The sequence below is a fragment of the Colias croceus genome, chromosome 16 (genome assembly GCF_905220415.1).
Source record: "Colias croceus chromosome 16, ilColCroc2.1".
Taxonomy (NCBI): domain Eukaryota; kingdom Metazoa; phylum Arthropoda; class Insecta; order Lepidoptera; family Pieridae; genus Colias; species Colias croceus.
The window spans coordinates 9,522,198-9,535,237 of record NC_059552.1 but is presented as its reverse complement, the minus strand read 5'-3'; the positions used below and the strand labels follow the sequence as shown (position 1 = coordinate 9,535,237).

Here is a 13,040-nt window from a genome sequence, read left to right as displayed (position 1 = left end):
TTCTCAAATACTCTATCTTATACACTGTATATTTTAATAAAATTACAAGCTCAAAATACTTTTAGTGTAAAGTAGGATATTTTTTGATTTTCAACAACAATATGAAGCGAATATTTACAGAAGCAGACATTATTTTATGCCGATCTTAATAAAAATAATACACAACTAAAACATTATACTAGTTATTTTTTCACATACTTAAGAACCACTGAGTTGCTTGACTGAATATCTCTATAAATTTGACATGCAGTCTTTAGTTTTTCCCTTAATTACCCATCAAGTCTTTAACCATTAGTGGCAGATTCACATATTTACTATTTAGTAGGTTTTTTATTTAATTAAAAAAAGAAAGATACATTTTTTGGAAGGATTTAAGTATATTCCTGTAACGGTAATTTGAAAGAAGAAAATTTTCCACGTCTAAAAATGTGCCGCCTTAGGCATCCGCCTACTCAGAAAGTACTCAGTGAACAAGTAAATACGCCACATTTAACCATTACCTTTATTCCATCAAATTCATAGCTACATTTATCATAAGAATTCTCATAAACATGTGTGGTCTTAAAGTTGATTAATTTATGAGTGATTTTTTTCTATTTCTAAACATAAGTTATTCTTAATCTATATCATACAATTTACAAACAGTTTTTTTTACATTTAGTTACATAATATAGCACATGAGTCCGCTTTCACACGTGTAGTGTGTGTAGTGTACACACAATACACGAGTACTCGCAGTACTCCTCGCCTTATAGTACTCGTGCAGTACACAACACCACTCGTGCTTGGCGCAGTGCAGTCGAGCGGGCAAGCGGCACCACGCCACTGTCTCCAAACACTTTTATGGATAGCACGCTATTACGTCACACGAGACCGCCAATACTCGCGACACACCACACACGAGTACTCACAGTACTCGCGACATTGATCACACTATACATGGCTAGTCCTCGCCTTGTAATACTCGTGCAGTACGCGGCACCGTGCCACCGCCTACATGATCACACACCGCGCCGGTCACTTAAACACGAGGCCGCCAATACTCGCGACACAACACACACGAGTACTCGCAGTACTCGCGACATTGATCACACTATACATGGCTAGTCCTCGCCTTGTAATACTCGTGCAGTACGCGGCACCGCTCGTGCCGTGCGCAGTGCAGGCGCGCGGGCGGGTGTCAGGCGGGCGCGCGGCACCAAGCTACCGCCTCGCCGCGTTCACCCACCGCGCTTAGTGACGTCTCAGCGAAACGGACGCCGAGCTGCTTTTTGACACCACCGTTCTAGAGACAAATAGTTAATTTAATTTTAATTCTAAATATAAACAAAAAAGAGCGTGTGTGCCATGCACACGTGTCAGAAATGAAACTTCTTTGGCAAGATTCAATAGCAAAATCTTCGCCTTACACCATGATTTGAAGGTATTACCATGACGCGACCTTGAAATTTACTCTCAATACGCCTAAAGAAGTTTCACTTTAATAAATAAAATACATAGGTAGGGTATATTACAAAATTCTCGTGTCGCGGTGTTCGAAGTAAAACTCCGAAACGGCTCGACCCGTTTCTCATGATTTTGTGTGCATATCGGGTAGGTCTGAGAACAACAAATAAATAAACAAATAAAATCTATAATATTATGTTTTTTTATAGATACATATAGAGAAAAGCGGAAAAATATTTACCGGGACAGCTAGTGTATGTATTATAAAACAGTTTGTTATGGGTAAGCTTTTATAATAAGATAAAGATTTATAATATTATGTTGATTTTTTAATTTTAATTATAAGCAGATTGAGCGGTGTTGGATACAATACTCTACAATTCTCAAAAGGAATGAACGAAACACGTATCGAAATGAAAGTTACATTTGGTATCTGTATTGGAAAACAATTATTTCAGTTCATTTGTGATACGAGAAAATAATAAGTAAATCTATTTCTACAAAACAACTTTGACTACAAAAAAAATTGTACCCACGACCACGTGCGAAATAACATTCATAATTAAGAGACTCAATATGTTTATTTCATTAAAATATAAATTCAAGTTAATTAAGAAATACAATACACATCGTCTGAGCATCATTGAACAATATTAACATGATACCATTCTATGTACCTACTGCTTGTTTCAGCACAATAATTTGAAAAAAAAATTAAATTCATAAATTTTTGATTAATTATTATTAATACATACTTATGTATGAAGATATTTTGATACCCAAGAAAGGACATAGGCTACTTTTTATCCCGGGAAAATGACGCAATCCCGGAAATCCCACGGGAACGGAAACTATGCGGGGTTTTCTTTGACTGCGCGGGCGAAGCCGGGGGAGGAAAGCTTTACTATTATAAATTAAAATATGACGAAGCAGTTAAGTGAATACTTTAAAAACTTTTTAATAAATTAAACATTGACTTTAAAATATTTTTGTACTCTCAAACAATCAGTAATATAATGGCAGTGGATACTTTAAAAACTTTTTAATAAATAAATGTTCCATTTACTTTAAAACATTTTTGTTAATCTTTCATAAAATGGTGTTAGGTGAAAATGCCAAAAATTACTAGCTAAAAGTTATTTCAGTGTTCAAAAGAGAGACTTTATTTCAAATCAAATAAATGACAGATTGAGACTTTAAGTCGAATATTTAACTTATTGACCTTCAACAAAAAAGGAGAAAATATATTACACTACTAAATTAATTTATTTCACTTGGAAATATTTTATAGTAGATTTAAAGAATTTCGAAATCAATTACTTAGCTACTAATTACTACTAAAAAGTGTTTTATCGATGTTCAAAGAAACAAAAAAGAGATTGTGTAAAACAATTAGTTAAGTAAGTTTAGTTTTTAAATATATCATATACTAGCGTGCTGCTTCGCCCGTGGTACATATTTCGCAATAAAAGGTAGCCTATGTTCTTTCTCAGGGTCTAAAGATTATCTGTGCCAAATTTCATCAAAATCGGTCCAGTAGTTTATGAGCCTATTCATTACAATCAAACAAACAAAGTTTTCCTCTTTATAATATTAGTGTAGATTAAGGTTACAATTATACGAAATAGAAAGATAAACTTATCAACCAATTTATTAGACTTTTGGCTATGTGTAAGACAGGCTGGACAAACGATTTCTAATTATAGTATAGATATCTGTTAGAATATAATATCTTTAGGAAAGGTGAAACAATTACTTTACAATACACATTATCTATTATCTATACGTAAAACAAACAATACTACATTCAAGTCTGAAAGCAAAAATAATCAATTAATATGGAGAAAGTTATTAAGAAAATACCTTCATTGTCGTTAATGGTGTATCCATCTTTTTATTTCTCGATGAACTCGATCTTGACGTACCTGTGAACAAATAAATTATTTAATTACATCTCATAGCTAGCTCGTTGCCCCGGCTCCGTCTGGATTGACACAAGATTTAAATAAATAAACGGGCATTTCTCCGCAACTCGACGCAAGCGCTTATTTTGCGTGGAAAAAATTGACACAAGATAATTAATATAGTTAAAAAAAAACACGAATCTAATGAAATTATTGTATTATGACCGATTCTTGAAAAGGGTTCAAGTTTGAATTAAATCTGTCTGTACCTATAAAATGAATAAAAATCAAGTCTAAAAAGTCGGTTACATACAAACATATAGGGGAAGCTAATAGAATTAGAATATGAATAAATAAATAAATCACTCGGAAATAATGTAGAGCTTTTCCTGCTTTTTATAAGGAACAAGAAAAACATTTCCTCTTTAAAATATTATATAATTATGTATAAAAGCATCTATAAGGGAAATTTAATTATATTGGCTTTCCGTGCAAGCACTTCACAGTATTGCGTGACATTTTCTATAAAAATACAAATAAAATTCTAATCTTAAAACACAGCTTCTTAACTTTATATATTTTAATTCATCAAAATAAGAAAGCAGTTTTTTATTGTAATTATTGCATTTTTGGTAAGGATCACTATTTTTTTTGAAAATGCAATATAGCTTATGTTGCTCAGTGAAGATGCAGCTTTCTAATGGTGAAAGAATTTTTAAAATCGGTCCAGTAGTTTATGCGTGAAAACCATCCATACATACATAATTACAAAGCTTTCCTCTTTATAATGTTACTAGCTTCCGCCCACGACTTTGTACGTGCATCCCCATTTTTCCCCGTTCCCGCAAGAATTTCGGGAAATCCTTAGGGGACGCCTACGTTATGACATCTACCTGCATGCCAAATTTCAGCCCGATCCGTCCAGTGATTTGGGCTGTGCGTTGATAGATCACTATATCAGTCACCTTTGAGTTTTATATACATATATAGATAGATAGTATACAGTTACAGTATATAGTATAGATGGAATTTGCATATTCTAGGAAATGTGTTAAATCTAGGAATTATACAACATCTATATCACTAACTACTTAGTTAACATACATAATATTATAGTGTAATAACTAATAGCGTAGTTAAATTGTTATTTATTCAAGTCTAACGTACCTACTATAGCTCTCTAGTAAACACTGGTAGATGTAAATTAATTGAAGTTGTGAGATTTTGGCTATAATTTGTGGTATATGGCTAATCTCATATCTACATACATTTAATAACAAATATTTAAACATAGTAATTTAAGATTTTATTGTATATTCATCACTACATACTATAAAATAAAGTCGTTTTCTCCTGTATACGCAATTGGACACGCAGATTATAAAAATACGTACAAAAAAGAGGTAGCATGGTGAAAACTTCAAACATGGAGAAAATTACAATGGCATATCATTGCGAAAAAGTTGCGAAAACATTGCTGTGTGTGTACTAACGTTCCGCAGATATTTCGCTACGCAGTAGTTTCGCAGAGATTCGCTGCCGCATACGAATGCGTAGGTGTACTAAAGGCGGTACTTATAAGCGTAAAATCAGAAATAAATACTTTATCTTAAAATTATTTGAAAATTATAACGCTCCAAAATATTACTTACTGATTATTTACGATATAATCAGAAGCCCCACCAAAACTTTTGCACAGCTAAGCTCTCACAACTTATGTATGCACTTAATGAAACCAAGTAAACTCCATAAGTACGTACCTAACTAAACATTTACCAAAATAATATTTTATAGTAATACAGATTACTATGTAGGTACATATTATGTATTGCAAGAAAGATTAATAAATACTACGTTATACAAATGAATAATACAAATAAAAATTATATACAAATAATGTAAACTCCCCCTTTTTGTAAGCTTAAGCCTAAGTAATGTAAAAGTTTTCCTATGAATTCTAACATTTGGAGGCTCTCAGAATAGTTTTTATACTATACTAGCTTATCGCCCACGGCTTCGCCCGATTTGTCTCAAACCTAATAAATTATACACTAAAACCTTCCTATTGAATCACTCTATGAATTAAAAAAAACGCATCAAAATCCGTTCCATAGTTTAAAAGATTTAAGCATACAAAGGGACATAGGGACAGAGAAAGCGACTTTTTTATACTATGTAGTGATATAGTATAAAACCTATTACCTATATACCTCTTAATAATATCTGCCTGAAGAAATGCCAGGTAATGTAAACCATAGGTACAAATATATTATATACATCAACATTTACCTACAGAATTTCATACGGTTCAAACTGTAATAAGATCAATATAATAATAAGATCAATATAATATTAACTCAGCCCACTAACTTTGATCGCCTACTCGTGCTAGTCCGTAAATAAATTCCAATCCGTCATATTATTAAACTTATAGATTGGAATTATTTTGGTAAGCGATATTTTCATTTCTTATTACAGTAATACTCACTTTTTAACTTGGATGTTCTCTGTAATTGGTTTTTGTGATAAAAAAAGTTAAGAAGTGGGTAGTGATGATTTGCGAATTCAAAGTAACTCACTAGCCGCTTGCTTCGGGATCAATCGGGATAAAAAGTTTTCTATATTCAATTCATGTTATAAATATAAATTATCTACAAATATATCAAAATTAATACTACCCATTACATTGCTCATCGGTTGCCTGGAAGAAATGGCTTAAAAACCAATAGACAAACAATTTTTTTGTCTGTAGTATTATTTCACTACAGAATAAATAAATAAGAATCCAAATGTTTTAAAAAGTAAAATTTTAAACAAGAATAGAAGCTGCTCTCCTCTCCGAACCGCTATGTGTGAACGGACCTTAGACGTATCACATACCAGACATTTTTAAAACCTTTATTTATTTATTTATTTATTTATTTATTTATTTACATCACATAGAACTTACTATCATTACAGGATTCTAACCTAATTCGACAGTGATGATAGTAAGTTCTATGTGATGTAAATAAATAAATAAATAAATAAATAAAAAAATTTTAAAACCTTAATGTACCTAGCTTTTTTGCACCTGTATACAAAACAGCTAGTGCACATTCTGGAAGTTTACTATTAATTGAAATAAATAAATAATGTACCCAGTTCAAGCTGTAATTAGGTACAATAGCGCTAAAATATAAATTGTAACTGTAATAAATTTAATTTCAATTCTCTCTATTAGTTTTGCCCGCGTCTTCGCTGAAATTCCAAGTAACTGTATGTATTAAATATTTTCTTTACTCCTCCCCTGTTAGTTATATATTATAACTAGCTTACCGCCCGCGGCTTCGCCCGCTTTCTCTAAAACGATTTGAGATTTAAACTATCCTATCTCTCAAGTTGGATCGAACTGCACATGGTGTGCGAATTTTATTATAATCGGTTAAGTGGTTTAGGAGTCCATTGAGGACAAACATTGTGACACGAGATTTATATATATTAAAGAAGATTTATATTAATTATCGAACTACTGGAGTGTTAAAAAAATCATAAACGTGTTTCGATATAAAAAAAAATTATTAATACCCTACCAATAATACTTTCTGTTCTTTATATTTATTAATGTAATGTTTATTATTTTTATTATTTGAGTTTCTATTTATACTGTATGTTGAATTCATCCAACAATAATACATCTTTGTTACAAATAATATTGTTATAAATTTATAAAGAATAGAAAAAATTCGATCACGAGGCGGGACTTGAACCCGCATCCTTCGCGCCATTCCGGGGCGGATGCCTAACCAACTCAGCCACTCGTGACCCGCCTGAGCAATCGAATTTATTCTATCCTTTCAGTTTTATGTGTCTTAAGGGACACACCGCGCGCCATCTATTGAGATGATTTAACAACCATCTCAACCAATATGAAGCACTTTTCAGTGAATACAATATTGTAACGATGGAACACGACCTTTTCTTGTTCAAGAAACGTGAAGTTCTATTCTTTATAAATTTATATTTATAAAGCATTTGAATGCCATAAAAACCAAAAAAATATAAATTCAATAATATTGTTATGAAAATAAAAGCGATTGGCCTTTTATTGTAAAGATCCTCTCCAACATGCCTTTATATTATCACTACGTAGTATAAAACAAAGTCGCTTTCTCTGTCCCTATGTCCCTTTGTATGTATAATCTTTAAAACTACGCAACGGATATTGATGCGGTTTTCTATAATAGATAGAGTGATTCAAGAGGAAGGTTTTAGTATATAATTTATTAGGTTTTAGACAAAGCGGGCGAAGCCGCGGGTGGTAACTGGTAAGCTAGTTTCATATTAAACCGAAAAACAAAGATTAAATTCTGTTTACAGCTGAGTATGGTCCGGAAATTGGCATCATTATTCCAGGTAAACAAAAGGTTTGATCTCAATGGATAACGAAAATAACAAAAGGTCGCAAATAAATTGTTATTCTACTCGACTGTTAAAACATTCAATTCCAAGTATGATTGAATACGTAATATTATGTTCAGTGGGAGCTTTTTCTTAAAATAAATATACAATTTTGCTTAAATATTATTCACTGTGTTTCCTAATAAGCAAATACTAATTAGATTTGTCTCTTATTTCCATATCATACTGCATACATACTAAATACTAAATATACTAATTAATATTATAAATGCGAAAGTAACTCTGTCTGTCTGTCTGTTACTCAATCACGTCTAAACTACTGAACCAATTTTCATGAAATTTGGTATGGACATATTTTGATATAGGCTACTTTTTATCCCGGGAAAATGACGCAATCCCGGAAATCCCACGGGAACGGTAACTATACGGGTTTTTCTTTGACTGCGCGGGCGATGCCGCGGGTCGAAAGCTAGTTTCTCATGAAACATATAAATTGTATAAAGGAACATGTAACTAGAAAGCAATTTAAACAAAATATCACACATTATTTAATAGCCATAGTCATTGATTAAACGAGGCCGATTGATTAGCAAAATTAATGATATTCAACTTATACCTACTAATATAAATATTATGTTATTTTAGGGCCGATTTTTCAACGCTTGGATAAAACTTATTTGTCGAATAATGTATAAAACTACCATTTTAAAAACGTATTCTAATTGCCCGTATTTGACAGTTTACGTGACATTTGAATATTATCGTGTAATACTTTATTGGACGGATAAGTTTTATCCAAGCATTGAAAAATCAGCTCTTAATGAACTATATGTTATTTTAATGAATTATATGTTATTTTAATGAATACTTTTTGTTTGATATATTGTAAAAACATTTGACTTAATAATTAATGGTGGTATATAGTTACTGTATTCACTTTTTTAATTTATTGTAATGATTTAAATGTTGTGTGCAGTTGTAATTGGGTTGTAATCTTAATATTGTTTAATTTAGTAAGTTGATATAAATGTTTTAGGATTATATCCTGTAACTGTGCCTTATATAAATAAATAAATAAATAAAGTTGAAGGATTTATTTGCTTGCTTGCTACGCTAATTTCAAGGACCATAGGTCCGATTTGAATTTTGATTAATTATTTCACTACAAGATAATCCATCCATCGAGGGAGCTGGGAGGTAGATTTATGTCACATAGTTATAGTATATAATCACGCTATGACCAATAAGAGCAATGCGGATAAAACCGCAGGGAACAGCTAGTAAATTCCATTTAAGAAATGTAAGAAACTAAAGTGTCAATTAATAACAGATCGATATATTCCTAACACTATTTCCAATTAGAGCTGAATATCACGAAAACAGGTACTCCCATTTCCATCACAAATTTGGAAGTGGTCTTCGATGAGTACTGTCCTTATGTAAATCTATGTAAGATCAATTAGGGACGGCTTTTGAGATGGCGCGGCGGGGCCCCAATCAATCAGTTTAGAGACAACAACAACTTTAGAGATTGCGGGGCCCCAATCAATTAGCGTATTTAAAGGGCCCTTGATGATTCATTTTATTTCTTTTTTTTTTTGTTAAATTTAGTTTTAGTGAGTACATGTAAGTACTAAGTGTAATAAAACCGGAATTATCTATGAATGTGAGATGAGTTGAGATTTGCACAAAATGACTGAATTACATTAATTTCAGTATGCTGTTAGAAAAGATCTTCAAAAGGTTTATAAGCTACCTCATAATATGCAATTTCTTATTAAACTTTTAATAATATTTTCCGCAGTGTTTACACACGCGTGAACATAAAACCAAGTTTTCTAACTAAAGGTAAAAAATAGCTTAACTCACTATTTGGCTTAATGACTATCTCCACACACAAATCACATCATAAAGGTTCGATGCGATGTGAACGACAAAAGAAACACACTATTGCATTAATAGTACCTAAGTGTTACGTTAGTATTGATAACTTCAAGGACCCTTACATCCAGAGCCCTGCCACTCTTAAGGCCGGCACTGTCTCGTCGATAATAAAGGGTTGTTGAAGTCCTCCAAAACCGTACTAGAATTTGCTTCAACGAGCAATAGCCACGTCGTTGACCGTACAAAAGGCTTTGAATTCCAAATAGCCAATGTTTCAGGTATACGTAATACATGCTTATATCAAAGCTGTTTGTTAAGAGTCATGTATTAAAGCATGGGAAGCTTTCATAGGTGTTTTAATAACCGATTTTCTTTTAATAGGAGAGGCTCTTATTTTACACAGCATAGGGATTGTTACCCATTGAGCTCTTTCTACGAAATCAAGTTTTATTATCTAAACTAATATTATAAAGTTGAAGAGTTTTTTTGTTTGTTTGAACGCGCTAATCTCATGAACTGGTCCGTTTTGAAAAATTATTTCGGTGTTAGATAGCCCATTTATCGAGGAAGGCTATAAGCTATATATCATCACGCTAAGACCAACAGGAGCAATGCGGATGAAACCGCGGGGAACAGCTAGTATTAATATATGTATTTCGTGATTCCCTATATTGCCATTATTTACTTCTTAAAATTTATATTTTGCTATTACATTTTATTATAATAATAAAGTATCTACACGGTAGAAAATTCAACCTCATTATTAGATAGCTGCCGGGCCTTCTGCCGGCAGTTTACGAGTACGCAATAATTTGATTTTGCTAATTTAAATTATTTTGAAACATTAAAGCATTATTTTGTTGGTGTAATTTTTAATCTCAGGTGTAAGAATCTTTTTCTCGGTAATTGACTTTATTTTATATTCTTACTAGCGGTCCGCCCCGGCTTCGCCCGTGGTACATATTAACGTTTTCTCTACATAAGAACCATCCTCGTACTTCAAGGAATATAATAAAAAAAGAATTATCGAAATCGGTTCAGCCGTTCTCGAGTTATGGAATTACAACGAAAAGTGGCATTGATTTTTATATATATAGATTTTAATTATTTCGTGTAATTAATATACTGAGTTTTGAAATTAAAGATTTTACACTTCGTTATTATTATTAAAATTATAAATATATTTATAGCCACTTCATAATATTGTTAACAGTTTTTGGAAGAACATAACAAATTCAAAGTATAAATAATTGTTTTATTTGCCTGAAAAATGACTGACAGACCCATATTTTTCACAAAGAAAAATTACCTATAGGCATTGAAGAACACATACTGGTAATCGATATAAAAGTTCCATTGTTGTTAAATTTTAGATTTAAATTTAGTCGGAATTTAAATTTTTGGTTGAAAAAATTACAATGATTACTACTTAACTAAAGTCAATTAAATTCTGTAAGCTTTTTTTAACGTAACATACAAGATACTTTACTGTACAGTACCTATCAACAATACACTTCACAGTCGGGTAAATCTAAGCAATTACGTCAACACTGACCCTCACATCACTTACCCTGTTCATCTTGTTCTTCAATTTTGCACCAAAAACACACTTACACAGGCTACATATTGCTGTAGCATTTTAAGCCCAGTTTACGAAGACAAATTCGCTTATACGTTTGAATATTTCTGGCCAACTGGCTACCACGCAAACTTGCAGGATTATAATATTTCATATGCATTGAGAAACGAACAGCTGTGCATAGTCGGAAATTACTTTAGCGAAAACTTTGGAACTATTATATTATTTAATACTAGCGGTCCGCCCCGGCTTCGCCCGTGGTACAACTGGTACATATTTCGCAATAAAAATAGCCTATGTCCTTTCTCAGGTATCAAAATATCTCCATATCAAATTTCATGCAAATTAGTTCAGTAGTTTAGGCGTGATTGAGTAACAGACAGACAGACAGAGTTACTTTCGCATTTATAATATTAGTATGGATTTATTATCTGCCACAAAAGTTGAATTACGTACACAGCGATTGACGTAAATTTGTACTATATAAGTATTTATATTATATTCTTTATTTTGACAACAGAAAAAATAAATAGTATGGTATTATCTGTGTATTTTATTTTTATTTGTTACTATAACTATTTGGCGATGATGGAAATTTTGTGCATAGAACATTGGATGAGCATAAGGTGCACTGTGTTTTGAGCTTTTAAATATTTTTAACATGCACATTGCAAGTAGCTACGTGTTAAGACTAGGTTTGCGCAGCTGTTACACTCGCACGAATTGAATGCTTCGATGCAATAATTTATTTATTAAGTGAACTCCCACAAGTAACTTGTTAAAGACATAAATTACCCTATGGTCTTTTGCAGTCTAGTTTCAGTTTTCCGGTTCAGTGGTTTAGATGTGAAAGCATTTCAGCGATAGTCACGAAGAGCTTTCGCATGTTTGATAATTTTTATTTTATTTATTTATTAGAAATATCAAGGTTTGTTTTCATTGTTTCATAATTATTTATTGTATTCTTCTAAATGTAACAAACAATTACAGGTATTTACAACATGCAAATATTAATTACACAAAAGTATTACCTAATATTACGAAGTAGAAATTATAGTTAAATAAATAAATAAATCTTTATTCATGAATTCATACATCCACGACTAGTTACTTTAAATCCACTAAAATGTTTTATGACATAAATTGCAGTGCTAATGTCGAGGATTTAAAGAATTTCGTTCGTCGCTGTCATGAGTCGCGGAAGAATTTTTATATTTCACGAAAATTAGCAAAATTTTAAACATAAAATAATGTTGTATTTGGATCACTTTATGCACTAAAAGACGGATTCCAGCTAGATTATAGAAGGGCTAAAAAAACATTAAGCTTTACTTCTTAGGAAAAGCTCACCCATAGTATCAGAAGCAGTTCCGCTCATGCAGCACAGGGTCTTCATCAGGCGCTGCAGGGAGCCGTGCAGCCGGAGGGTATAGGTTCCGTACACGAGTGGGTTCATGCAAGAGTTGGAGACGGCCATCGCGAAGAGTAGGTCCTGGACTTGCGCTGGTACCCGGGACGCGGAGTCCCTGTCTACCATGTACCTGTGATTAGTTTTCCATTAAAATTTGTACTTCGAAGATGTGTTTTAGTTCGTCTCTCTTTAAAAAAATAAAAAAAATGTTACACAAACCGTATTTCTTACACGATAATTTGTAGTATGTTCAAGTATCAGTCAGGCAGACAAACATACAGAATATTGACATGTAAAATTATACGTATAGACATTCTTTCATTTGGCATCAAATAACAATTTATTGAAGAAACTGATAATGATTTCAGTGACGAAAATTGAAGTTCGACTGCAATACACCTTTATTTAACTTTCA

At 32.2% G+C, this 13,040-nt stretch overlaps 1 protein-coding gene across 1 annotated transcript in view; it reads right to left on the bottom strand.

The window, feature by feature from the left end:
* Positions 1 to 984: 984 nt before the first annotated feature.
* LOC123698740 (adipokinetic hormone/corazonin-related peptide receptor variant I-like) overlaps positions 985 to 13,040 on the bottom strand; it is a 96,631-nt gene continuing 84,575 nt past the window's right edge. Inside the window, exons 6-8 of the mRNA XM_045645489.1 lie at positions 12,565 to 12,755; positions 3,310 to 3,371; positions 985 to 1,285 (exon numbers count right to left, since the gene is read on the bottom strand). Coding sequence (XP_045501445.1) covers positions 1,181 to 1,285; positions 3,310 to 3,371; positions 12,565 to 12,755 — 358 coding nt within the window. The 3' untranslated portion in view covers positions 985 to 1,180. The remainder of the gene's footprint in view (positions 1,286 to 3,309; positions 3,372 to 12,564; positions 12,756 to 13,040) is intronic.